The 26,923-nt window shown below is 53.1% G+C and overlaps 1 protein-coding gene and 1 long non-coding RNA gene across 9 annotated transcripts in view; one reads left to right on the forward strand and one right to left on the reverse strand.

Annotated features, from left to right (window-relative positions):
* Window positions 1–5,064: 5,064 nt before the first annotated feature.
* Window positions 5,065–26,923, forward strand: part of LOC117794932 (uncharacterized) — a 45,542-nt gene continuing 23,683 nt past the window's right edge. Inside the window, exon 1 of the long non-coding RNA XR_011705304.1 lies at window positions 5,065–5,150. This is a non-coding gene — a long non-coding RNA (uncharacterized lncRNA). The remainder of the gene's footprint in view (window positions 5,151–26,923) is intronic.
* Lipe (lipase E, hormone sensitive type) lies at window positions 8,688–25,273 on the reverse strand. 8 transcript variants are annotated; one of them, XM_027945904.3, is made up of 11 exons: window positions 25,132–25,273; window positions 17,519–18,054; window positions 15,009–15,099; window positions 14,754–14,899; window positions 14,377–14,562; window positions 13,925–14,219; window positions 13,030–13,257; window positions 12,624–12,800; window positions 10,454–10,477; window positions 9,775–10,196; window positions 8,688–9,260 (listed from the first exon to the last, which is right to left on the reverse strand). In XM_027945904.3, the coding sequence occupies exons 1-11, from the start codon at window positions 25,217–25,219 to the stop codon at window positions 9,030–9,032; spliced, it is 2,424 nt and encodes an 807-aa protein (XP_027801705.1). In that variant the 5' UTR covers window positions 25,220–25,273; the 3' UTR covers window positions 8,688–9,029. The 8 variants fall into 8 exon arrangements, with proteins under 8 accessions (XP_027801705.1, XP_071460762.1, XP_071460763.1 ...); XM_071604661.1 differs by lacking the exon at window positions 25,132–25,273 and adding an exon at window positions 19,629–19,728; XM_071604662.1 differs by lacking the exon at window positions 25,132–25,273 and adding an exon at window positions 19,618–19,710.

Here is a 26,923-nt window from a genome sequence, read left to right on the forward strand (position 1 = left end):
GTCCACTCACCTCTACTCCGAACTAGGAAGAGAGGAGGCTGCAAACTGTAAAAGAAACTGAAGGATGTACATGTGACCCCTGGACTCATCGGGGTCCTCATAGAGCAGAAGATGGGGCTGATGAGAGCCTGGAACCCCGAGTCTAAGGGAAGAGGGCTGGGACCTGGACCCCTGGATCTGAGGGAGGGGGCTGGAGTCTTGTTAAGCTAGGCTGCACATTCCTGAGTAGGTAGGGTCCTGGGGTTTCAACTGCGGGGTTCCAGGGGTGAAGCTGGGGGATAGATGCTCACGATGCCAAAGTCTCCCCTCAACAGGACCGACGGGGTTGACATGACTCAGTGAGGGAAGCGGTGTTAGAGCTGGGTGGGGTTCCTAACATGGGTGTCACCCCCCAAAAATGTAGGAGGCACCAGAAAATTGGGGTGTCACCTATAGAGAAGGTAGTATCGTCACTCCACTAGGTATGGACATGGGGTGATGGCAGATGGATAACCCGCTGGTCTGGGATCACAGCTTTCCCCCACGCCCAACACACCAGGGCCCAAGCCTCTCGGCACCTCCCAGATGGCTGGTTCTCTCTGTCTCCATCTGGGCAGTAGTCCCTTGCCCGTGCACATCAGCCATAGGTCCAGGAGCCTGCATGCGTGGGGGACATCTCCCCACTTGCTTCCTGCATCCCGGTATCCCCATCTCTGAGTCTCCATGTGTCCAGTTCCTCATCTCTTTCTCCATCTCTGCAAATCTGTTTCTGAATCTCTGGGTCTGTCTCCCCATCTCCCAGTCTCTCTCCTCCCAGGCTTTGTGCCTCTGTGTCCATATCCTGGGGTTTCTGTCTCCTATTTCAGGGTCTCTCCTCACCTCTCCCCATCTCTCCCCTTCGCAAGCCTACTCCTTGGGGGCAGCCATAGGGCCCGTCTCCCTAGCTGTCCAGACTATGGGCTTCAAGTGACTCCATCATCTCTGAGGACCCTCAGGCTCCCAAGATGACAATCTGAGTTGTTCTCAAGTTTCCTCTTCTGATGCAGCCTGGGGGCCCCAATTAGATATAGCGAGTCATGTAGATGAGGAAATCGGGACTGGGGAAGCTGTGAGGTGGCCTGTTTGGGGGTGAGGATATCAGGGAGCAGGAAGAGGTGAGGTCTGGGGAGTTGAGGAGTGCTATGGCCCAGCCACTAGGCATCTGGCCTCTGTCCCCCTCAATGGGGTTATCAGATACAGGGTGTCTATTTAGTTGAAATTTCAGATAAACAATGAATATATTTTATTTTAGTGTTAGTAAGTTCCATGAACTATTTGGGACATACTTATACTAAAAATTTATTTCATTGCTTTTTGTTGGTTTTGTGGTACTACAGATTGAACCCAGGGGTGCTTTACCATTGAACTGTATCCCCAGTACTTTTTTTTTTATAAAAAATGAAACACACACACACACACACGTGTGTGTGTGTGTGTGTGTGTGTGTGTGTATGATGTAAATGGACACAATGTATATGTGTGTGTATATGATGTAAATGGACACAATACCTTTATTTTTATTTTATTTATTTATTTTCATGTGGTGTTGAGGATCAAACCCAGTGCCTCACACATGCTAGGCAAGTGCTCTACCACTGAGCCACAACCCCAGCCCCTCAGTCCTTTTTTATGTTTTATTTTGAGACAGTCTTGCTAAGTTGCTGAGGTTGGCCTTGAACTTGCAATCCTCCTGCCTCAGCCTGCCAAATTGTTGGGATTACAGACTTGCACCATGGTACCGGGCTTGCGTCTCACTGTGTTACCCAGGTTGCTCAAGTACTCCTGGGCTCAAGTGATCCTCCTGCCTCAGCTTTGCCTAGCTGGTGCTATCGATGTACACCACCATGCTGTGCCATTTCTTGAATTTTTACTTGCCAAATCTGGAATCCTACCTTCAAAGAGAGGAATCCAGGACTAAGGCCCCCTGTTTTCCAGAACCCAGATGTCCAGGCCTCAGCTCTTCTTTCTCTGGACCTGAGAGTCTATGTCCTAGTCCCCCTCATCCCCTCCTTGAGAATGAGTGGGGCGCCCAGCCCCCTACTCTCTCAGCACATAGAAGTCCAGGCTTCTAATCCCTCTGTCTTCAGAATCCAGGCATCCGGGTCTGAACCCGGTTGCCCAACATGGGTTTCACAAGGCAGATTGTGCCATCCATGGCTCTGGTGGAACCGGTCTAGCTGAGCAGACAAGAAGGGGACCCTCCTTCCCATCCTAAACCTGCTGTTTCCTTGAGGGACTGCCCAGCGGGACAGGAGGGACTCAGGGAGTTGTGGGTGTGTCACTGGGTCTGGTTTGGGTGAGTTGTGTCTCCGTGTGTGGTTATGTGACTGTGTGGGGATTGTCTCTTTGCATTGCTTCTGTGCTCTCTAGTGTGACATGTGAAGGGTCCCTTTTATATCTGTGTTGTATTACACACCTGTGATTCTATACACTGTGCATTGGGTTGGGAAATGTCCTCAGTTATTGTAGAACTACAATTCCTGCTGGATTAAGGTGGCAAATATTTATTGAGGGGTAGCCTTATGTGATGGAATCTGGAGCCAGAAGACCTGGGTTCACATCCTACCTGCCTCTTACTGGCTGTGAAACCTTGGGCAAGTCATTGAACTTCACTGCTCTTCATTTTCCCCATATGTAAAATGGGTTGTTGCAAATAGAGTTGTTGAGAAGATTAAAAGAATCAATTCATGTGAAAGGCTTATGATTATGTCAGGTACATAGGAAACATTTTGGATTTATGGTGAAGATGATGGTGATGATTATGTTCTGTTCATCCCTGGAGATTCAACAGTGGACAAAATCCAGTCTTTGCTCATGTTCTTTCTAGCAGGGACTGGATCCATGGCTTATCAGGGGCTGGGCATATAATTGCAGAGCCGGGTCTGTTTGCACGTGGAATACGGTATTTCTGTGAGTGCAGGTGATTCTGTGATGTGTGCTTTTTGGTGCTTGTAGGTGACTTTATGTGGCATGTGTGCCTCTCTGATTATGTGTGTGCAAATGCAAGATCACACCTCACATATATTACGAGGGACCTCACATATATTACGAGGGAACATGTTTGCTGTGAAACTTGTGTTTCCAACTCCAAGGTGCTGGGAGTGTGTCTGGAGCCTTGAGAACCCCTTTCTTAGCCCCCATGCCACTCCCCTGTACATCCCACAGGTGACCCTGGGAGGCTGACTTCTTCCAAAATGAGCCTGAATTTCTTTCCAGTGAGGTTAGTGGGCCCAGTGGCTTTGGGAGAAATGCAAGGGTGAAAGGGAAGGTGGGAGGAGACTGTGAGGCCAGGGAGAGGCTGAGGAACATGACAGTGACACAAAGGGAGATGGTGGGGTAGGGACAGAGGAAGAACTGCAGAGACAGGTATTTGTCCCTGTGTCTCTGTGCAGACATGTTTATCCATGATTATGTACTGAGTCTCTGCAATGTGTCAAGACTTCTAGGGGACATCCGTAGAGCTATCCAGATAGATGAAGACCCACCAGGAAGCTGTTATTCGCCCAGGGTGACCCAACTGTCACTTTGATGGGCTACAGTGACAGTTTTGAGTAAAGGAGATGCGAAGATGGTGAGGGAGAGGAAGGGCACTGCCCATTTCCAGTCCTCCCTGAGGCCTGATCTGTTCAGATCAAAGTACTGGAGAAGGAAAGGACCCTCCCAGGCCAGGGGCCCCCCATGAATCACTTTCTTATCATCTCTTAATGGGATAATGACATACCTGCTTTGTCCTAATCACCATTTTCTACCCCAACTAGGCCCAACACCCATAGCAAGAAGGGTTAAAAAGCCTGGTGTCATGGAGACAAGGATGGAAATACCTGGAGTCCCTATCCTTGCCACCCCCAATGACCCTGAAGTCTCAGCTTTCAGATCCTCTCCTTTGGTTCACTGTCTGCCATTTATTCTCTCTTTGGGCCAGTCTTTATCTCTTCGTTAATTTATCTCTGTCTTAATTTTGTGTGTGTGTGTGTGTGCGTGTGTTTTTCCTGTCTCTTTACATCTGTATCTTTTTTTTTAAATCTGTATCTTGATTCTCCTGCACTGGACCTCAATTTTCTCACTTGTAAAATGGGGATAATAATAATAATAATGATAATAATCTGATCTCTTAGAAGTGTGAGGAGGAAGACATGAAATAATTATGTGAAATGCTTAGCACAGAACCCAGATCACAGTAAATTCAGTACAAGAGAACTCTATTATTATTATTGTTTTATTATTTTTATCTCTCCATTGGTATCTGTGTTTTTCTCTTTGTCTCCAAGTGCATCTCAAGTCCCCTCCCTCCCTGGTATCCTTTTGTAGACAGCGCCCTGCCCGCCCCTGGCTTCTCTGGTAGGGACTGACGTGGAAAGGGCATATCCAGGCCAAAGCGTCTGTTCCCTCTCCATCTCTATTCCATGCTCCACCTCAGGTCACAGAACACTTGCCTGGGGGCAAGGCCTGGCTCCAATCCCATAAACAGCCTCATAAAATCCTGAGCCCCAAATCTGTCATATCTGGAAAGGCCAGTGACTCAGGATACAGGAGGCCAGGTCCCTAGATCTCAGTCTTTCAGGTTCCCCAGCACACTCCTGTCTCAGACCCAGAAGTTAGGACTCCCCCAGTCCCTCCTTCTCTCGGATCCAAAGTCCCCTGCTTCTTCACGATCAAGGAGCCTGGCCTTGATCTCTCAAGACCCATGGCCTCTCAAGACCCCATCCTCCCTCAAGACCCAAAGATGAGATCAGCAAAGAAGTCAGGTATGGGCACCAGAAACCCCATTCTGGGCCATTCTGTCCCGGACCGCGCCCTCAGTCACCAGGCTCTTCAGTCTCTCTTCAGGGGTGGGTCTGACACGTGAGGCATTCTTCTGGAGTCTAGCTTGCAATAAGCTACCCATGACGTCAGTCACTATCATCCAGCCAATAGACGCTCCGCTTCCCACCTCCCCAGGCCTCTCCGGACGCTTTCGCTAGTGGGCGGGGCCCGCAGCCCAAGTCCGAAGGCGATAGGTTCTCGTACGTGCCAGTCTCCTCCAGTCCTTGCCAGTTTGCCAATAGACTGGGAACTGCTGGGTCCGGATCCAGGTCGGTTCCGCAGAGGCCAGAGCAAGCTTGCGGGGAAACCAGTTATGCGGGTCCAGCCGGGTAAGCCCTTTCCAGAATGACCAGTATTGGGATTCTGACCATAGCTCGGACGGGAAACTGCCAGACTGCGGCGGAGGGGGGAGCTCGACCAGGGCGAACCCATATTGCTTTATTGGAGAAAGTGTCCAGGGACGCATGATCTCGGATCTTCATCCATCCCTTCCTTCCACCCTGAACTTGATTCTCATCTGCCCCTGCCTGCTCTGCTTTTCCTTCCGTTCAGTCTTCCTCCTCCCTTTAATTCCCTCACTCGCAGATTCCCTCGTATAGCCATTCACACCTCACTCACCCCCCCCCCACCCATTACTTAAACAAACATTTCCTGAGGCTTCTGGTGTGCCAGCCCTGGTGCTGGGCGATGGTGGTGACCAAGATGAGTCAAGCTTAGGCCCTGCCCTTCAGGAGCCCCAGTCAGATGGGAGGAAGGACATTGATGGGCAGGGGTGTGAAGTGGTGGGGTAGCCCAGGAGAGCCTTTTGGGGGGCGGGGGTTTGACTTGTCTGGAAAGGATTCCCAGAGGAGGAGCCATTGGAGTTGGATCTTGGGAGAGCAGGAGGTGCCAGGCAAAGGTGAAGAGGGTGTGGGAAGGATGTTTTAGTCTGTGCAAAGGCAGGGAGGTGTGCAGGATCATTAGGTGCCCAAGCAGAAGGCCAGTCATGACCTCTAGCAAGGGAACTGTAAGGCTGGAATAGGATGAGGATGAGGCAGTGGGCAGAGGTCAGGCTGGGGGACTTGGACTTTGTCAGGGTGGGGTGGGGAATGGGGAGCTACACAACAGTTTCGAGTTAGGGGTGGCCCGGTCAGAGCTGGGATCAGAACTGGAGGAATGAGACTGGAAGCTAGTGACCCAGGTGGTGGCCTTTCCAGGGACCCAGGCATGAAAGGATGGAGCTTTGATCAGGGAAGAAGCTGAGGGGATGAGACCGAGATTCAGGAGGCAGAGAGAACAGAATATGGGGTTGATGGGCTATGAGACGAGGGGGTGATCTGGACAAGACCTAGTGCTCTTCTCCTTCTCAGGATTCCAGATGCCATTCCCAGGTGCCATTTTCAGGTGCCATTCCCAGGATGGGGGACAGGAAAAAGGAACAGGTTGGCATGTCATGACTGTTTTGACAGAGATGAACTTAGAGGTCCTAGGAGCAGTGTGTGGATCTGGATGCTCGGCGGAATTCTGGGCTGTGGCTCCTCCCCATCATAGGTCTTGACTTCAAGTCAGTTGTTGGGGTGAATGAGGGCCTCTAAGATGGGGATCCGTTCACTGCTTCTCCTCCCCTCGGGAAATGTCTTTTTCTTTTTTTTTTGGTACTGGGGATTGAACCCAGAAGTGCTTTACTACTGAGCCACATCCCCAACATTTTTTTAATATTTTAATTTTTTTTAGCTGTAGTTGGACACAATACCTTTATTTATTTTTTATGTATGTGCTGAGGATCGAATCCAGTGCCCTGCACGTGTTAGGCGAATGCCCTACCGCTGAGCCACAACCGCAGCCCCCCCAACATGTTTTTAAAAAAATATTTTTGAGTTGTTGATTTTTTTAAAAAATATTTTTTTAGTTGTACACAATATCTTTATTTTATTTACTTATTTTCATGTGGTGCTGAGGATCGAACCCAGGGCCTCACACATGCTAGGCAAGCGCTCTACCACTGAGCTACAACCCCAGCACGTTTTTTTTTTTTTTTTTTGAGACCGGGTCTCACTAAGTTGCTTAGGGCCTTGCTAAGTTGCTGAGGCTGACTTTGAACATGGGATCCCCCTGTCTCAGCTTCCCTAGCTGCTGGGATTACAGGTGCGCACCACCATACCCTGCAGGAATTTGCTTTCTTGTGCTTCTTCATCTTCTGTTCCTGGTGGTATTAGAGCATGTTCCATCATCTCTAAATGTACACAACCCTGCATCAAACTTCTGTGAATTCTCTCTTATCCCTTTTGCTGCCAAAGACTTGTGGTACCTACTGGCCCAATTCCTTTTCTTCTATTTCCTCTTCAACCTACCATATCTGGCTGCCCACGTCCCACGGCCCTGCAAGGGCTCTGCCCAAGGTACCCAAGTTCACCTGCTCATTGTTGAGGTCTGAGGATAACATTTCAATCCTCCTCTGTCATAGACCACTCCCTCCTGCCTGAAATTCCCTTTGTTTTACATCCTCTTTCCTGGTTTCCTTCCTTCCTCTCCAGCTGCTCCTCAACCCACCAGCACTTCCCTCCCCTGCCGACCCCTTTACTTGGCACAGTGCCTACTCTTCCTAGAAAGGTCCCAGTCAAAAGTAGTGCCCACACTGCTCTCCTCCTGTTTCCTGGATGCTCCTCTACAGGGTCTCAAAGAAACCTTCGGTCTGTGTCCACACCAGCTCTCAGCATCACCCCCTTCACATATACACACTGAGCCTCCACCCCATGAAGAGACAGCTCGCTGTCCTCCTGCTTCCCTGGCCAGACCTTCATCCTTGCTCCCCTGTAACTTTGTCCCTACCCTCAATAAATCCTAATTGCCCAACCTCAGTTATGGCTCTGGGATGTTCTGCCTATACTCCCTACCCTTGTGGTCTCTGTTCCAGCTCAGGTCTTGCCCTACCTCATGCCCAAGCTCCTCCTCTGCCTGCAGGGGTCCAGTCTTGCTACTTTCAGTCCATCCCCTAATGCCCCAGCAAGCACTTCCTGTGCTGGAACTGATCCTGGCCCTTTCTTCCCTAGGGTGCTTCTGTGGCTGCCCATTGCCCTCCCGCTGTAGTTCAGCTTCACTCCAGGCTCTTCAGGACCTGCCCCTGCTGGCCACTCCAAGCCTCTCCTTCCCCATTTTGCACCTGATCTGGCCAAATGGAGACCCTGATCACTGCCCACCGGCCTTTCACAGCCTAGCATACTTCTCTGCCTAGCTCATCTGTGCTCATGCTTTAAGGCCAAGCTCTGATCACCTTCTCGTGTGAAACCCTTCCTGACCACACAGAACCCCTAGGGGCTGTAATATCCTGTCTGCTCCTTCACCCTCCTTGAATTCAGGATCGAAAGCCTCTTGAGGACATTTCCTGGGTATAAACCATCTCCACTCCAAACCTGGGGCCCCTCAAGGGGTAAAGCCTCTAGAATTGGTTGAGGGAGGGACTGTCTAACTGGGCAGAGCTTCCATTTCCAGTGTTTTGGGTGACCAGTTTGTTTCCAGTTTCCTGCCAACTTTGCTCCAGTTCTGTGGGGAGTTTGGGCCACTGGCATCTCTGGGTCAAGAGGTTTATGTATTTTTTCCTTGATGGATGCCCACTCTGGGATTGGAAAGGGAGTAGCCTTTCCCCTTGCAGTCCCTCAGTGAGGGTGTAAGATGATTTATACCCTCACTGAGGGTCTGCAAGGGGAGGCTCTGGGAACCCAGGGTCTCTAGGCGTTTTACCTGATTTAAAGCCCAGGGGTCTCTTGTTTGTAGGAATCTCCTCCTCCAACAAACAACCCCCACACCCTCCAGGTTTCTTGGTTCCCCCCAGCTGAGTCCGATGCTGCCCCCTACTGGGCAACCACCCGCCTACTTGAGAGAGGCCAAAGTAATTAAATATTTTTATTTAGAAAAAACAGAACCGACCAGCAGCAGCAGACGGCAGTAGTGGAGTGCAGGTCCAGCTGTCTCGGTGACCAGTGTGTGTGCGCCCCTCCCCTGGCCCGAGTCTCAGCTTCCGGCTCCTGCCCCGCCCCTGTGGTCCCCGGTCTTAAGGCACAGCCCACCCCCGCCCACCCGGCCTGGGGCCGGAAGAGTCTGCAGCCCCGCAAGGGGCCCCCAGGCTGGTCCCTGAGCGCATTCACCGCATTCACCACGGAGGCCGGTGCAGGTGGGAACAAGGTCTTTAGTGTCGTCCCGCAGCCCCATCTCCCCGCGCGGCCTGGTCGGGCTCAGAGCGGCGGCGGCGCGGTGGCTGCGGCGGCGGCCGGTGGAGTGAGGATGAGGCGGATGCGCTCCACGCACAGCTCCGCGGCTTGTCGCGTCTCGCGGCACAGCGAAGCCAGGCTCAGGAAGCCGTGCGGCAGGTCCTCCACCACACGCAGCGTCACGGGCTGGCCCAGGGCGCGCAGTCGCCTCGCGAACATGACCGAGTCGTCCAGCATGGGGTCCAGGGCGCACGCCTGTGGGACGCACGTGGGGACGGACAGACGGTGGACGTGGGTTGGACAACGGAGAAGGGAGAGGGAGCACGGAGAAGGGAGAGGGAGCACGGAGAAGGGAGAGGGAGCACGTGGACACGGACATGGGTTGGACAGAGGCCAGAGATATGGGGGGCGGGGAGTTGGGAGAATGGAGGGAACAGGTGGAGATGAAGGAAGGGTGAGAGGGTGTCACTGCACTCCCTGGCCTTTGCCCTGTCTCCCCTTCCCCACCCACCCAGAGACCCAGCTTTTCTCCCTAAGCCCCCTGCCCAGCTCTTGAAGTTCCACAAAATTGCAAATGGGAAGGACAGCTGGATTCCCACTGTCTACCTTCTTGGCGCCCCAGGCACTGTCCTCTCCTGGTGGCACACCTTTCCCCTCTGCCTGCTAACTACCTTGTTCCCATTCTCCACTGCTCCTCCCTGGGGCACCTGCATCCAGCCCTGCCTCACCCCACCAGGGCCTGGCTGCACCGTCCCAATCCTTGGCTCACCACGATGTGCACAGGTGGCAGGGTCTTCAGCATATTGTCAGGTGCCAGCAGAGGCGACATGAAGGGGTTCTTGACAATGGGTGATGAGTAAAGGGGCATTTGGGTGGCACCCTGGCTTGTACGCCGTGGGTGGAAACCCACAGGGAAGGCATTGCTCACCCCGGAGCTACTGTCCTTGGCGCTTAGCCCTTCTTTGGCCTCTGCCTCTTCTCTGGCATCCTCAGGCCGCAGAAAGAAGTTAACATCAGAGGGTGTGGAGGGGCCCAGTGTCTCCACCGACAGCGACATCTCAGGGGTCTCTGATGTCTCAGAGCTGCTCTTCAGGTTCAAGTCCTTCAGTGTTAGAATCTTGAGGGAGTCTGTGCCCACTGGGCCCTCAGGCTGGGCCAGGGCAGCCTCTGACACACTGCGTCGCATTGACTCTGTGGGAAGGGCAAGGTCAGGGGATTGGATGGGGCCACAGATAAGCCTGGCTGTTAGCTAGTGTGGCAGATTGGGAAGGTCAGGGGAAGGGCAGTGGCCTCTCCAGCTGTGGAGGCCTAGGACATTCCCCAGATTCTTGTGCCCCAGACTGCAACTCTAAGGGGGTAGAGGGAGTCACAGGGTGGTCTTGGAGGGGCTGGCTATGCTGTAGCGGTAGGGTGTGTGTATAATGACTGGGAAGTACAAGTCATCTTGCCTCTGGGAGCCTCATTTTCTTCCTCTGTACAAAGGAAACAGAAACAGTCCTTAGCTCATAATGCTGGAAGGATATAAGAACTCAATGGAGCAAGCTATATAGGCTTACGTACTACAACCCCCTTTGAGATTTTGTCAGCATGAGGCTTTATTGCCATGCTTGGTGCCCTGTTCCAGCTGTCTCCTGGACCACAGCAGGAGGCTCAGCCAACTTTTTGTGGCTACTTGACACCAAAGTGTGAATGCATCAAAGTGAGTAGAATAATGAGCAGATCCATAGGGCTTGAAAGGAGGTTCTGTTCACAAGGACCTGAGTCGGGAGTGTATGTTAAGATTCCCAGGGACCCCACATATGTAGCTATATTGATCTGTGAAATTTCCCTTTAGGTTTTTCAGTTTTATCCCCTCCCTTTGAGTAACCAGGCAAGCAAGTACCCAAATGCTTCCAGTCTACCTGCTGTGCCCACCTTGGCCTCAAATTAATTTTAAAACGATGCTTATCATTAGGCCCAGGACCCTACATTTCAGTTTTTATGCTTATGTATCAATCCATGGAGCAATACACAAGGCAGTGTGAGAATAACCAGTTGAGTGCTCCCTGACCCTCTGGAACAGGACGGCTAATACAGGGCATAGGATGCAGCATCTTCTATTGCATGCCAGGTACTATGCTAGGCATTGGACACAAATGGATGCCTACAGTCCTCACAGTGACACATGTGGCAAGTCCTCTTACTGTATCCATTTTACAGAGGAGCAAAGCAAGACTCTCAGATACTGTTACTTGCCCATGCTACACAGCAACTGGTAGAGTAGGGAGCTAGAATGCAGTGTGCACCTCCAGGGGCTGCACTTATCACCTCCGTCCTACAGGGAAAACCCCAGTGATCAACGGTTAACATGCTTCCAATTCAATCCCATTTTAATTGTTTTTGTGTATATATATATTTCATCTATCTGAATATTCAAAAATTAAAAACATTAAAATAAAACACACTTAATTGGAATGATTTTTTTTTTTTTTTGCAAGGGTTGGGGAGTACTGGGGATTGAACCCAGGGACATTCTCATCTTTTTTTGTTTTTTGAGACAGGGTCTTGCTAAGTTGCTGAGGCTAGTCTTGACTTGAAGTTCTCCTGCCTTAGCCTCCCTAGTTACCTGGATTACAGGTGTTTACCACTGCACCTGATTGGAATGATTTTTTGCATAATAGGAAGTGCATCTACTTTTTTTTGGCAGTGCTGGGATTGAACCCAGGGCCTTGTGCATGTGAGGCAAGCACTCTACCAATTGAGCTGTATATCCCCAGCCCAATGCATCTACTTTTGAAGGTGCAATTCCTATTATTCAGAGAACACTGTGGATTTCCTATAGATGGTTGTGCTTTAAAAATCCTTCAAATATTATAGTGGGAAAAAAATGGATCCCTGGGATAGAAGTAATTTTTGGCTGCCTGAGGGTCCTGCCACCTGCTCAGACAGGGCTGGGACTTTCCAGTTCCCACCCAAGGTTTGTCTCATCTGTGGATTTACCCACCCTAGCTCCTAGGCCTGCTGCTGGTGGGTTACAAGCTATGTGTGTATGTCAGAAATCCATGGAAAGAACTGAGGAGGGCTCTACCCCCAACCTAAGGGCCCAGAGGACTCAAGTAGATTTTTTTTTTTTAGGAAAATAAAAATTATTTAAAATTTTTTTTGGTTCTTCAGGTGGAGTTCTTGTTGAACATCAGGACAAATGGCATATCTTTAGGAGTAATTTCCCAAGGTTTGGTTTGGAAAGCAATTCCTGGGACTCTGAGATGGCTTAGATGACCAAAAGTCCTAGAATTTCCAGAATGTGGATTGGCATAGAAAGTCAAGGCTTTTTTTTTTTTTCATATTTTTAGTTATCAATGGACCTTTATTTTATTTATTTACATGTAGTGCTGAGAATTGAACCCAGTGCCTTACTCATGCTAGACAAGTGTTCTAACACTGAGCTATAACCTCAGCTGAATTCAGGGCTTTTTGATAGGGCTAGAGATGAATACTGGGAAGAGCCAGCTGGGAAGGTGGTCTCTGCTCCCCCATGTGCTCCAGGGCTCTGTCCCTTCCCTTCCCTGGGACTTCTGCTGTGCTACAGTATCCCTGATGGCCACCTGGCTGGGTACATGGGGGGAGGCCACCACTCACCTACTGTGGGCGCCGAGGTCTTCTGGGACTTTTGCCCACTAAACTCCAGGAAGGAATTGAGCCATGAGGAGGCGCCCAGGCGGAGGTCTCTGAGGAGCAGGGATGTGTCCCGCCGCACCAGTCCCATCATGCCGAGTGCCTTCTCATCCGAGTTGGGGTGTTCCTCTGCCTCTGCACCTGCAGAGGGTATGTTTGTTGGGGGGCCAAGTTGGTCTCCTCTTTCTAGACCTAGTCTCCAACATCCAAAACTCCAGGCAAGTGTACACTAAGGGCCTCAAGAACATCTCATTGCTTATAAAGGAGCAAGGATTTCCCTCCTTCCTCAGGCCTGAAGACTGGGCCCCCACCCCTATGGGACCAGATGTCCATGTACTCTGACTCCCCTGCCGAAAGGGGTGAGCCTCACCTGCATAGGCACTGACACACTTGGAGAGCACACTGAGGGGCAGCAGTGGGTCCATGAGGCTCAGAAGGCGGGAGGGAGAGGCAGCGGATTGCAGCATTGTGGCTGGGTAGGCTGCCATGATGCCATTTGGCACCCGTACTCCATAGGCTGCTGCTCGTAGGGCCACAGTAAAGCAGAGATTCCCACCTGCACTGTCTCCTGCAAGGCATATCCGCTCCCCTGTAGAGCCTAGTTGAGGGGGAGGGAAGGATTTGGTCACAGCCCTGCAGGGCAGTGAAAGGGACTGGGGAGTGGGGCCTGGGCTAGGAGAACTGGGCCCTTGGAGATGGGGTGTGGGCTTTCCCAAGGTCCAGGGGGCTGCTGTTATTAAAGATTGGCAAACGGAGGCAGGGATCTACCAGAGGGTCAGGAAGACTGGGAACAGGAGGTGAGGAGATCATGCTGGGAGACTAGGGAGGTTGGGGGGTGGAAGGGCTGGTGGTGGTAAAGGGAAGCTCAGTCTATTTCCGGAAGGAGGGGGCATTAGAGTCTGGGAAACTGAAGATGAGCTTAGGCTTACAACATCACCACAGCCTGCTCTGTGCCTTACTGTCCTCCCAAGATGTTTGTCTGAGGAGCTGGAGAATGGTGGCACACCTGGGCCAGGAGGCTGGCGGGGCAGGGGAGCAGGGGCTGGGGCAGCCAGGGGAGAAAGAGGCAGGATGGAGTCTGGCCAAGGGGGAGGCCGTGGAGACTCAGGAGCAGGAGGCAGAGATGAAGTGGCCGGGGTGGAAGGTGGGCTGGGGAAGGCGTGGCAGTGGCAAGACTGAGGCTTGAGGAACCAGGTGATCTGCGGCCTCTGCCCAGGGCTGGGGGGTTGAAGCAGGGACCTTGGCAGTGGGGGGCCGGGGCTCACCGAGGAGGGCACAGTGCTTGACGGCCCAGCAGTAGGCAAAGAAGCACTCCTCCAGCGCACGGGGGAAGGGGGCCTCGGGGGCCAGGGAGTAGTCGATGGAGATAATGGGAGCACCCAGCTCCTGGGCCCAGCTCTTGAGGTAGGGCTCATGCGATTTGGAGGTCTGGGCCACGAAGCCACCACCGTGGAAGTGCACTACCAAGGACCTTGAGCGCGATGTCTGCTGGGGCCGAGGCCGCAGCTCCAGGATCCGAGGGCCCTCTGACTTCACCATGCTATTGAGCTCCTCACTGTCCTGGGGGTGGGAAGGGAGGAGGTGGTGGGCTGTCTGGGTCTTATCCTTCCATGAGGCATGCGTAGAGAAACAGGATGGGGGCAGGAACCCAGCTAGAGGCTGGAGGGCACCCTGGGCTGGGCGCTGTCCCTGCTCCTGACTGAGGTCAGGGCCCTACCTGTCCTTCCCGAAGGTCATAGGAGATGAGCCTGATGAGGACAGGCCCAGGGCCTGTGTGGGCCAAGGGAGGTGAGATGGTGACTGTGAGCTTGGGGTCAGAGGTCAGTGGCATCTCAAAGGCCTCAGGCGGCAGGCTGATCAGGCGGCTTACCCTCACGGTGGCTGATGCCATGTTGGCCAGAGACTGGAGGGAGGGAACAGAAGGGGTGCTGCAGAGGGGCTGCCCCACCCACCTCCCTTCCTAGTTTGTCTTTCTCATCATGTACTATCCCTGGGCCTGGGGCCCTGTAGTGACCTGCTGTGGCTTTGGATGGGTCTCTGGGCCTCAGTGTCCCATCTGTAACTGGTCCCATCCTCGCCTGGCCCTATGCTCACCGACAGCACCTCGATCTCAGTGATATTCCAGAAGGCTTTCCAGAAGTGCACATCCAGGTTCTGTGTGATCCGCTCAAACTCGGCCCCACGCAGCTCTGGGTCAATGGCAAAGCGGCCACTGGTGAAAAGGGAGCTGGCTGTCACACCTGGGGGTCAAAGTCATGTCAGGGAGCCCAGGTGGGTCAGGTTGCTATGCAGGGGCTAGGAAAGAGGGACAGGAGGAGAGGCCATGGGCAGGACCCAGCTGGCACTCACCGAGACCACTCTCATTACGTTTGTAGTGTTCCCCGAAGGACACCAGCCCAATGGAGATGGTCTGCAGGAATGGCCGAATGGAAGGAGTGAACTGTGGAGAGACACTTCTGTCACCCATCCACCCAGGAAGGGAACAAGAACAGGGCAGCAGTAAGGGGTAGAGAGGTGTCGGGGAGAGACATCCATTCAGTCAGCATTTCCTGAGCTCCTGGGTGCTGGGAGTGGTGTGGGCCCTTTCATGGAGCTGGTATTCTCTAAGGAAAGAGAGATGATAAGCAGAAGATGGATGCCATAGGATGTCAAGGACAACTAATGATTTGAAGGAAAAGACAGTAGGTGGAAGGGCCACAGTGATAAAGTCACTTAGGGTCAGGCTGCTTGGTCAGGTCTTGCAGGGCAGATCTGAACGAGGGGTGGGTACTCCCCGCAGAGGGCGTGGCAAGTGAAAGCCAGGGGGCCAGTATGGCCGGACCAGAGCCAGCCTAGGGAGAGGAGCAGGGAGGTCAGAGATTCAGGGAGGGCCTACGTTGAGGAATTCCTGCAACTTGGGAGGCTGAGGCAAGAGGATTTGCAAGTTCAAGACCAGCCTCAGTTTCTTAGTGAGACCCTGTCTCAAAATAAAAAATAAAAAGGACTGGGGATGTAGCCCAGTGGTAAAGCGCCTTTGGGTTCAATCCCCACTACTTAAAAAAATGAAAAAGATTGCCAGATGGGGAAACCGAGGCCTAGAGATGGACAGATGGCTGCTGTAAGGAGTGGGGGATGTAGTGGGAGTCTTGGGGAGGGGACAGGAGGCAGTTAGGAACCACAGGGACAGCGTCCAAGGAAATAAAGCCTCAGGGGCTAGTGGGGCTTTTCCGTTCATTCAGCAAATGCCGGTCAAAGTCCTAGGTGGCTACACACTGGGCTGGAGCAGGGACTGGGCAGTGACAATGATGGGGAGGCCTCTGCCCTCTTGGGGGCTGACATATTAGATGGCAGATGCTTTTCTGAACTACAGTGAAGTTGGGCCTCACACAGAAGCTGTCAGCTGGCCCTGGCCAGGGGCCCAACAGGCCAGAGGGCATGGGGATGGAGGGTGCCTGGCCACTGTGGTGGGGATACTGGTTTAGGCGGCCGGAATCTCTTTCTCGTGACTCCAATGTCATGGCCAGGACACGGGGTGGAGCTGGCTGGCCCTGATGGGCTGATCAGTGTTTGTGGGCTTAGCTAGGATGCAGGATGGTTTCCAGTAATGCCTGGACTGGATGCTGAGGACAGGCGGTCTTGCAGGAAGCCTGGAGTGGTAGGGTGGGGTGGGATGGCTGAGAGACTACCTCTGGGGTTGGGTGAGGCCCAGAGAAGGTGGGAAGGACTACAGGGTCACACAGCTCTACTGCTGGGGTTCCCTGATGCAGCCAAAGGGTGGGGAGGGGGAGATGGACTGCACAGGACCCCAAACAGGCAAGTTTGGGCCTCTGTCCTGAGCCTGGTGCCCCATGGTCCCCCAATTGTCCAAGTCCTTAAAACATTTTTACAGAAGTCTGAAGGCCCTTGGGCTGCCTTGTTTTCTGTGTGCTGATAAGCTGAATCTCTCAGGGTGGTTTGGGTGTAGGAGAAGGTCTATAGGTAAGGTCATGCCCAGTTCAGGGAGGAAAGAGGTCCAAACCAGGTCTTCTTCACTGATATCAACTCAGATGGACTCATCAGTCCTCCCCTGAGGGCCACATGAAAATCTGCGAATTCTACAGCGACTTAAGTCAGTGAAAAAGCTCGGGGTCCAGTCTGGAAGCTATAGGCTGGCACCTTCCCTCCCTCACAGAACTCCCATGAGGAGGACTCAAGGGGGTTCCCCATGCAGAACAGGCCTTTGAGAACAAAACTGACCACCCTCCTAGGGATCTTAAAACTTAAATGACTCCAGAGGCCAGACAGGTAAGATAGAAGAGCAAAAGACAGAGGCTAGGGAGGTCAAGGCAGGAGGACATGAGTTCAAAGCTAGCCCTAGCAACTTAGCAAGGTCCTGAGCAACTCAGAGAGACACTGCCTCTAAATAAATATATAAATATAAAAAAGGGCTGGGGATGTGGAGGCTCAGTGGTTAAGCACCCCTGGGTTCAATCCCTGGTACAAAAAAAAAAAAAAAAAAAAAAAGTGCAATGAATTTCCTGAGTGTAAGACAAGAGTAGGGTGGATCCTGGTGGAAAAATCATGCAGGGGGGCTGGAAGGCCGTTCAGTGGTAGAGTGCTGGCCTGGCACGCACAAGACCCTGGGTTTGACCCTTAGTACCCTCTCCCCCCAAAACACCCACACCCACACCCACAGCTATGCAAGTTAAAGATTTCTTTAACTTGGTGGATTAGGTCCAGGACCATGAGTTTGAGACCCCTGGTCCAGCTCTGAGCCAACTTCCCTTTTCTGCTGGTTTCTCAATCCAATACTGACCACGGTGGTTATTCCATTCCACTATTGGGCCAGGGCAGGGACCACCAGTGCTTTCACTGTGGGCCTACAGGGGCAGGAGACTCACCTGGAAGCCCAAGCAGCGGCCATAGAAACAGCCTTTATGCAGTGTGACATACTCGCGCAAGAAGTCAGCGGTGAGTCCCTCATCACCCTCAAAGAAGAGTCCCCCTGGCTGGTTGGTAGCCAGTAGACGCTGGGCATAGTAGGCCAGAGCTCGGAGCTGGGTGAGGGCAGCCAGGTAGGCCTCCAGTTCGGCCAGGTTGTGGCTGGTGCGGAAGAAGATGCTGCGGCGGTTGGAAGCCACGTAGCGGGACTTGTGTAGCAGGTGTGCTAGGCAGCAGCGGGCCGTGTGCACCAGGCTGCGGTACCCATTGGCCGGCGTCTCTGGGTCCAGGTCAAAGAGGTGTGCCACACCGAGCAGGCTGCCCAGGGCTGGCTCCAGCCCCAGCGCCTGCTCCCGCACACCTGCAAAGACTTTGGACAGCCGCCGGGCAGTCTCCCCGGGGCCCTGGCTTGAGAAGAAGGCCATGTTATCCTCTGCCAGAGTCACCAGCGACTGTGTCATCGTCCGCAGGTCCATGCTTTGTAGGATCCGCGAGGCTGTGGGCAGGTGGGGGAGCCTATAAGGCTGGCTGGGTCACCCCTTGTTGGCTGGGCCCAGAAATCTAGGCCCTGTCCCTCCTCCCTCAGGCTCAGGTGTTTGACCCCAGCCCCCTTCCCCTCCAGACCTGGGTGTCAGACCCCAGCCCTCTCTTCCTTCAGACCCAGGGGCCCAGGACCCCAGGTCCCTCCTCTGTTAGGCCCAGGACGTTAATCCCTTATCTCCAGGATTCAGGAGTCGTCTGGGAACTTCATCCCCTTCCTTCCTTAGGACCCATAAGTCCAAGTCCCCAGTGCCTTTCTCCTTTCTCAGAATCCAGGACTTTGAGCCCTGTCTTCTTTCCCTTCGACTCCAGAGTCCAGATCCCTTCTCTCTAGGACCCAGAAGTCCCTGCTCTCTCCCATTTGGGACTCAAGTCTGCTTTCCCTTTTCTCTTGGACCCAGGTTCAGACCTTCTCCTGAGCCCACAAGAATCTGATTCCCTGGTTCTTCATCTTTCCTATGAAGAGGTGATAAACCAGGGGAGGGACCAGCTTGCCCAGGGAATGGCCTCCTCTTCCCTTCCAGGAATTCAAGACTTTAGGAACCTGTCTCTGTTTACTGTCCTGGGCCCAGACGCCTCATTGGTTCCAAGTCTGGATGCTTAGCCAGTCTCTCAAGACCCAGGAGTCCAGGCCCCATCCCATCTTTCCTACTTGGCTCCAGGTACCGCCCATAGGCCCTTCCCTCCAACAAATATTTGGGAGTGTTCAGCCCCCTGCCCACCTGTGCCCATTTCCTGGACACTGCTCCCCTTCTGAATCAGGAATTCATAATTCCAGCCTCATTTCACAGAGGACTCTCTCCTGTCCCTCAGGTCTGGTTGTGGAAACCCCTCCAAACTCTAGCTCTTTCCCTGTTCCTCTGCAGAATCCCCAAAGCTCAATGTCATTCCTCCCCAGTCTGGGTCCCCTGCCTTCAGTCCCATCAACTTGTCTTAGATTGTGTGGCTGGCTCTGCTCCCTTGCCTGGAACAGAAGTATTCATCACTGCCATTGACCTTCAGCTCACTCGTGCCAGACCCCATGCTGCTAAGGATTCCTGTGTGTCTGTGCATGTAGTGCTCTGGCCCTTCTGAGACACAGACTGCCTCGGTTCACACCTCTTTTGTTGCTAGGAGAGGGAACTAAGGCTCAGAGGGGTTAAGTTAGGAGCTAGATGGTACAGAGTGGCTGAGTCGATTTAAACCCAGTCCAGAACTGCTACTTAGGCCCAGCTCACACCCAAGACTCTAGAAGCTGGACCTCTAACTCTGGCCCTCAAAATCTTGCCCTGACTCCCTACGCTTCGGGGTCCTCCAGGATCTCTGTTCAATCCAGGCACTGTTTTTTGGATGGCCTAACACCCAGGCTCTGGATAAGCTGCTCTTACCCCACTGGTGGGGCTGCCACCATCTGCCTGAAGACAAGGTCCGTATCCTGCCTGGCTCTGGGTTTATGGTCCCTTGGTCCCCTAAAGGAAGGCTCTCCTCTCCCTTCCAGGCCCTGAAATTGGGCAGCAGCCGTTCCTGTATCTTAACTGACCATGCACTCACCCCTCCTAGGCCTGAATGGAGCTGGAGCTCCCCGGATCTGGGGCTGCTGATCTGTGGCTAGTGCCAGTAGCAGCCTGGGGTGATAAACCAGGGGAGGGACCAGCTTGCCCAGGGAGTGGCCATCTACTCCACCTCCCACTCAGAAAGGACAGTGAGAGCCACGTGCTATAAACAGAGCATAGAGTCTGACTCTCTGCCCCTCCTGCCCACTCCCGGCCCACTCAACTGGGAATACTTGCCCCAGGTTCCTCTGCCTTAGGACCTAGGAGTCCAGGCCCCCAGCTCTCTTCTCCCTCAGGGCCGAGGAATCTCAGTCTCAGTCTTGAACATAGTGTCCCCTCTCACCCAGCGAGCCTGCCCTCCCTTTACCCTAAGGGGATTCACAGAGCCAAAGGCCCAGTGATCCCAGGTCCCGCCCCCTCGGCTGGCCCTGGCACAGACATCCCCAGCTGTTGGGGAGGGGGGAAGGAGGTGGCCAGTCCTGCCTGTCCCTCCTAGGAGGACAAAAGCCAATTAAGGGCAGTGCCAAGCTCGGCTAGGGGCCTGAGCCTCAGGTCCTACTGAGTGGCGTTCCCGTGCTAGACACCCTCTATCTGCTACTACCCCCTTCACCGCCCACCCTGCTGACTGCCATCCCCCACCTCACATATGGGGAAACAGGCTCCGAAAGGCACTACCCACGTTATTCCACATGCTCCTGGCCACTGGCTCTTTTTCACCCCTTAGGCCTCAGCTTGAGGTGCTGATTTCTCCACATCTAACGTGTACCCCGCAATGTTTAGTTCTTCTTTCCCGGCGTTTTGCACATTTTGCAATTATACATTTATTTTTTGCTGTACTGGGGGATTGAAGCCAGGGCCTCACATGTGCCACTGAATTACATGTGCCCTGCCCTTTTTATATTTTGTGAGACAGGATGTCATTAAACTTATGATTCTCCTGTGTCAGCCTCGTGAGTAGCTGGGATTACAGGCATGCACCACTGTACCTGGCAAGTCTTTATTTGTTGACATGTTTGTTGTATATCTTTCCCAGAATAGAATCAGCTTTTATGGAGCCATGAAGCTTACAAGGTATGGGTTCTGGCTCTTTAGGAAGAAGAGTATGAAGTTACTTATACAAAATTAGGGACAAGGCCTTGAAGGAACCTGTACAAATCAGAGGTCCTGAGGCCCGGCATCACTCGGTCTGGCTGTAGCTAAGTCCTCTTTGTCTCTGCCCTGGACTGTCATCCCCATGAGTACAGGGGGTGGCCCCAGGGCCTGTCATGGGGCCCAGCACATAGTAGGTGCTTAGAACAAACCTGAGGGAAGGGAAAAGTGAAGAGTCAGAGTGGGGGCCAAGGTGGGTGGATGGGAGCTCGAGAGGGGGCTGCAAACAGTTGGACAGACTGGGCCTTTGGAAGCAGTTAAGCCTAGCGACTGTGACAATGGGATGTGACCCAGTCACTTGGCAGATGATCCTGGATGAGTCCGGCTTCCTCATCTGAAAACTGTACTTGGACATTCTGTCCAGTCAGACTGGGTGACGTGCTTTATAAGCAGCATCCATGGGTGGCATTTTTTTCTTTTTTCCTGGTGCTGGGGATGAAACCCAGGGCCTTGCAAAGGACAGGCAAGAGCTCTCCCACTGCACTGCACCCCCAGCCCCTTTTCCTTCCTTTCTTCTTTTTATTTTTTGTGGTGTTGGGGATCAAACCTGGGCCTCATGCATGCTGGCACATGCTCTATCACTGAGCTACCCCCAGCCCAGTGTGGCATTTGCTGTGTGGGCTTGCTCAATCTCAAGGAAACAGTGGGTTGGGTTATTTTTCTCTGTGGCACTTGTCACAATCTAACCTATTTCCACAGTGGTTTGCGCTGTCTCCCTCACCAGCTTCTAGGCTCCCTGCAGCAGGACTTTCTGTTTCAGTCTGTCCTGGGCAGTGCCAGGTGCATGTGGTAAATATCACCTGACACTGTAGATCTCTCTCTTTCTAAATGTGGGATAGGGATCTTTGTTAAAAACGAGGAAAGGCACCAACAGAATGAACAACCAACACAAAGCAAGGGAGAAGGGGCTGGATCCCAGGCCATGGTGACTTCAGGCCCTGCCCTTTGCCTTGCTCCGAGCAGTTCTGAGGCCAGGCTGCCGGGAACCAGGAAGACGATGCTGAGGTTGCCAGAAACTTGCCAGGAATCCCAGGCAGAAGGCACTGGGGCAAGGGCAGGCCCACTGGGGCCATGGGTGAACATGGTATGAGTGGGGCAGAGGTAGGACCAAGGGAAACTGGCAGGGCTTCAGCCCAACCCCTGACTGAGCTCCAGCCCTCTGCCCTAAAAAGTCACTGGACAACTGGACCCAGTTGGGACTTTGGCCCTGGGGATAGATCGGGGTGAGAAGGACAGTGGTAAGGGAGTAACAGGATGAGGACAGGTGAGGTCTGGAGCCTGCGAGGGGAAGGCCTAGGATCCTGGAATCAGATGGGGTGGGGGGATGTGGGGGTTGTGGCCCCTCCCCGAGTATCCGCCTGAAAGGGCAAACTGGGCAGCACTGTTTTCTTCACATGCTCTACTGGAAGTAACTGGTGCCACCCTCCCTGCAACCCATGAGGTGGGCCATTCTTATCCCTTTGGCAGATGAGAAAACAGGTGAGGGTCACAGAGCCAGCAAGGGGCAGCTCCCGGACAGTGCTATGGTCTCTGCTTGTGTTTCTGAGTCTCTGTGTTGCTCCTTCTGTCTTGGGGGTTCACATTTAGATGTATATATTTGTAGGTGTGTGTCATGGCCAGCTGTCCACATGTATGTGTTGGCATTTTTTCACATTTCTTGGTATGTCTGAGCTTTGTGTGTCTGTATGCGAGTGTCATGGCCCACGTGCATTTCTTAGCCTGTGAGTGTATCTCTATTCCTCTCGGCTTGTGTGAGCATGTTTGTGTATGAATGAATGAATATACACATATGGGTGGATCTTAGTCTCCTGGTGTGTGATGAGAACAGACTTCTCCCGATTTGCTCCAGCAGAAACCCAGCGTGTGATCTTGGCTACCTCCCACCCCATCCAATTCGTCACCCAGTCCTATTCACTCTACTGCTATAACCTGGCCCTCCCACCTCTACTGTCTCCTTGGTCCACGCCAGTGCATCCTCATCTGAATGATTGCAAACCTCTGTGTGAGTCACAGGTTTCCATTTGTTCTCCACATACCAACCAGAGGATCTTTCTAAAACATAAATCTGGCCACATGCTCTCAACCCTTCGATGCCTCATGCCTTGCTCTCAGGATAAAGCTCCAAATCCTGGACATGGCCTTTCAACCAGGTACCATCCTCCCTGCTTTCCCTGCCTGCCCAGTTTCCTGTTGCATCCTCCCCCCTCTCTGTGATTCCTCTGTACTGTCATGTGCTGCTGCCTGGGACCTCAAGGTCTTTGTCCATGCTATCTCCTCTGTGCTCCCTGCCCCCACTTGCTCAGCGGTTAGTGCTGCCCATCCTTGGGTCCAATGTCACCTCCTTTGGAAGCCTCCCTGTTTCATATTTCTCAGGATTTTTTCTTTATCTGTCACAATTTATAACAATGATCTTATTTGATTACATCTCTGTCTCTAGCTCCACTAGGAGTCTGTCCTGGTCACTAAGAGCCCAGGTGTGTCCTAGGTGTTCAGTGAATGTCTGTTGAATGAATCTGTGTGACTGGGAATTTTTGGGTCGGATACACAACAGCAGCAATCTCCAACCCACACACTTCTGGGCTGAAGAGGCTGAGGGCAGCCATCTTTTTACCTTCACTGGCCAGGTAAGTACAAATAGGTGTTGTCATTTGAGAAATGGGATGATTATAATGACACTAGCCTCATCTAATTACTGGGAAGATCAAACTGATAATAAGAACTACTCCAGCCAGCCCAGACACCCAAGGGCAGGGGTGAGGTCTGATTCATCCATCAGAGGCCTGGCGCCAGGGAGGGCCTCCAGAAATGACGGGCAAATCTTAGAGCTCGAGGGAATGAGCCTTTGTGTGTACGTAGGTCCATGGGTCTGTGACAGGACTGAGCCCAAGCAGATTCTTTCTGACTCCTCAAGACAACCCTAAGGTAAGCATGATTATTAATATCCTCGTATTACAGTTCATGCATGCCTTCACTTATTAATCCAATAAATATTTGAGTACCTATGTGCCTGACATTCCAGGCTCTGGCATTATAGGGCAAACAAGGCAGACAGAAAGAAGCCTACTCTTCGAGAGCTCACTGGCTAATGGGGACTAACAGTAGCTCCGTGTCTCCTGAGGGCTTGCTCAGTGCCAAATGTTATACACTCATTTGAACCTCACAACAGTCCTACAAGTCAGGCACTCTGATGGTGATGCCCATTTTAGAGCTCAGGAAAAAGGCTGTTGCCCAATATGTCACAACTCTCAGAATGAGGAGCCAGGTCTCCAATACTCAGGTTGTTGTTGTTTTTGCAGTGCTGGGGGATGGAACCCAGGGCCTCAGGCAGACACTAGGCAAGTACTCCAACACCCTGGTTGTTAACCATAATCTGTATTGCCTCTGGGTATGTGTCTGTCTTGCTTATGAGGCTCCTGTGTCTTGTGGGAGAGCGAATGTCTGAACTCTCAGCCTGTCTGAGCTGCATGTGTGTGTACACTGGAGCCAACTGCAGTTCTATGCTTGGCTAATGCAGGCAGGGAGCACGACAGTTTGAGGTCCCTGGAGCTGGAGAACCATGTCAGTTTCTTTCCTGCTTAGGAACTTCCCACAGATCCTCATAGAGATTGTTAAAAGACTCAGCTGAGCCAGGGCTTAATGCCCTTGCCTGAGGCTTTTAGCATCTCCATTGGTCTGTTAGTTTTCTCCAGCCTCTTGAGATCTAGAGAACCCACTGCTACAGCCCTCCCTCCTTCTCCTTAGGGAGGGTATGAAGGTCCAAACCCAAACTAGAGACCCTAGTCCTAGAAATGGTGGGCGTTGGGAGGTCAGGCCCCAGTGTAGCTGGGATGACGCGGGTGGACCGACAATGAATGGACGAATGGATGGACTGAGGGTGGGAGACTGGGGCTTTGATGAGCTCAACTGGCCCCCCTTCATTTCCAATTCTGACACCCTTTCCCTGACTCACCCCTAAACTTTCTCTTTGGGTAACAGCTGCTAGACCCCTTACCCTTTATCTTCTCAAGAGTGCTGGTGACCTGAAAACCAGCGCTTGAACCATTTTCCAGGCAGAAACACTAAGGACAGCGGTTGCCCTAGGTCACACGGGAACCGAGGTCCAAGAGACTCGCATTCCGGACTCTGCGCCCAAGACGGCAGTAGGGCGCCCGGTAGTCTCTACGCCTGAGTGGGACATTCCACTCTCACCTCTCCCCTTCTCATAGTGGGTCGTCCGCCCCGACGCAAGGCGGCAATGGGCCAGTCCGTGGTTCCCCCAACTCTCGTGGCGGTGGTTCTGTCTACTCGGTCCCGAGAGCCCCGTAGGGTGTGTGAGGTTCTTTCCGGGCTACGGTCGGTGCCCGCGAGCTCACCTTTGCCCTTGTCTTTTCGCCACCGCCGGCGATTGTGGCTCTTCAACCCCTCTTTGCCATTCTTCGAGGTCTCCTCGGATGACTCCATCAATTCTCTGTGATTCCCAAGCCGGACCCAATACTAGCTGCCAGGACCCGCCCGGAGGGTCAATCCTCGCTACACACCACCGCCGGGCCCCCATACCAACCAATCCCGGGCTTGCTGCTCTTTGGGTCCCGCCCTCTGAGCAATCGTGGTCGCTCTCCACTGCCAGGACACGCCCCTAACCGCTAGCGAAGATGGACCGGCCCCGCCTCCTCGTACGCCTTAAAGGGCCCGCAGCCAACAAAAATGCAGCCCTGGAGGCGTCATAGTGTCCTTCGCTCCGGACTAGCGAAGAGCCCGGAGGGCTCACCCCTAACAGGGAAACCCCGATTTTCACACGTGCTGATGCTCAGTCTCGCTATCCCACTCACCTTCCTAAAGAGGGATCCTTAGAATGCGGCCCAGCCTGTCCGCTGGAGGATGGGGGAGACCCGGCACGGCTGCGCCTCCTCCTGGGGGTGGGGTGGGGGGTGGGCCAGGTCCTTCGGCAACTCAAAACCCAGGCAGGGCCCGCACTGGAGGCGTGGTTGTGCCTGAGAGCTGTTGAGGAAGAAGCCCCTCCTTCCCTCCTCTGTCTCCTAGTCCTAGTATTTCTCTCTTTCTCGCTCTTTTTTTTTTTTTTCCCCTTGCCCTCCTCCTCCCCCGGAAGAATGGAGGGGAGGAGGAAGGTCGAGTACTTGGAGCACGCACACCACTTAAGGCAAGGGGTTGAATCCCTGAGAGGAAGGGAAGTAGGAGGAGCGCGCCTCCCTAGGAAAAGGTGGGAAACTGGAGGCACGAGGCTTGCTCAAGTGCACGTGGCCAACGGCCACGGGCGCCTATAGAGAAGCAGCCGAGTCAGCAAGCGTGGCGTGGCACAGGGATCTGGAGGCCTAGAGAGACTTTTATCCTTCGCCCTGGAAAAAGCAGGCCTCAGACCACTTATTTGCATGCTGCCTTTCTTCCTTCCAAAGTATACCTAATTCTCAGCTCTGAGAGGCTCGGCCCAGCCCCTCTGCTCCAGACCATGGCCAACATGCCCTCAGCTTAAGGATTAGGGCTGCATTCCACCCCCAACTGATGATACCTCAACAAGTAACCCCCAATTCCCTGGATAAAATTTGCATCCCCCCTTCTCCACCGCTGGGTTTTGAGCCTAAAGGGGAGGAAGATGAGGGCCGGAGCTCTAGAGCTGGAGCCTGCATCCGGGAGTCACTATTGTCTGCTTCCGAGGAGCTCCAGAAAGTTTTGCGCCCAATACTTGCTGATACCGTTCCCCAGCTTTCTTTCCATTATTCCTTGACCTTGCCAGGGAAACTGGTGGCCATGGTTTTTCTCTCCCAGGTTCCTCCTTCTTGAGAACTCAGCCTCAGGGCCATTCAGCCTGGCTGAACCCTATGGAGGTAGCTGGAAGGACAGCAAGTGCCTCCCTGGTAGCAGAGGTCAGGCACACTGAGGTCATGAATGCCTGGTTGTTGGGCCTAGACTGCATGGAAATTCAGGAGGGTAAGGTCTACAGACACCCTTGTATTACTGGTGCTTATAGCAGTTTCTGCCCCAGAGCTGGCTCTCTGGTCAGTTTTTGTGGATGGATAGATGAATACTGGGAGGGAGATGGCTCTTTCCTACCTCTATTTGATTTACTCCCAAATCCTCCCTAGGGAGGCAGCAGGTGAGAAAGTCAGGCCCTGGCTCGAATCTTGGGCTTGGGGCTTCCTAACTGTACCA

Source organism: Marmota flaviventris, chromosome 18 (genome assembly GCF_047511675.1).
Source record: "Marmota flaviventris isolate mMarFla1 chromosome 18, mMarFla1.hap1, whole genome shotgun sequence".
Taxonomy (NCBI): domain Eukaryota; kingdom Metazoa; phylum Chordata; class Mammalia; order Rodentia; family Sciuridae; genus Marmota; species Marmota flaviventris.

Excerpts from the sequence above, each read along its gene's own strand:
- Lipe (XM_027945904.3), bottom strand. The coding sequence starts at position 25,219 with ATGGAGTCATCCGAGGAGACCTCGAAGAATGGCAAAGAGGGGTTGAAG. Across the intron at positions 13,258-13,924 it reads CAAGCACTGTGCCCTCCTCG|GCTCTACAGGGGAGCGGATA; the intron begins GTGAGCCCCGGC and ends CCCCTCAACTAG. Across the intron at positions 10,478-12,623 it reads GACCTCGGCGCCCACAGTAG|AGGAAGAAAATGAGGCTCCC; the intron begins GTGAGTGGTGGC and ends TCCTTTGTACAG.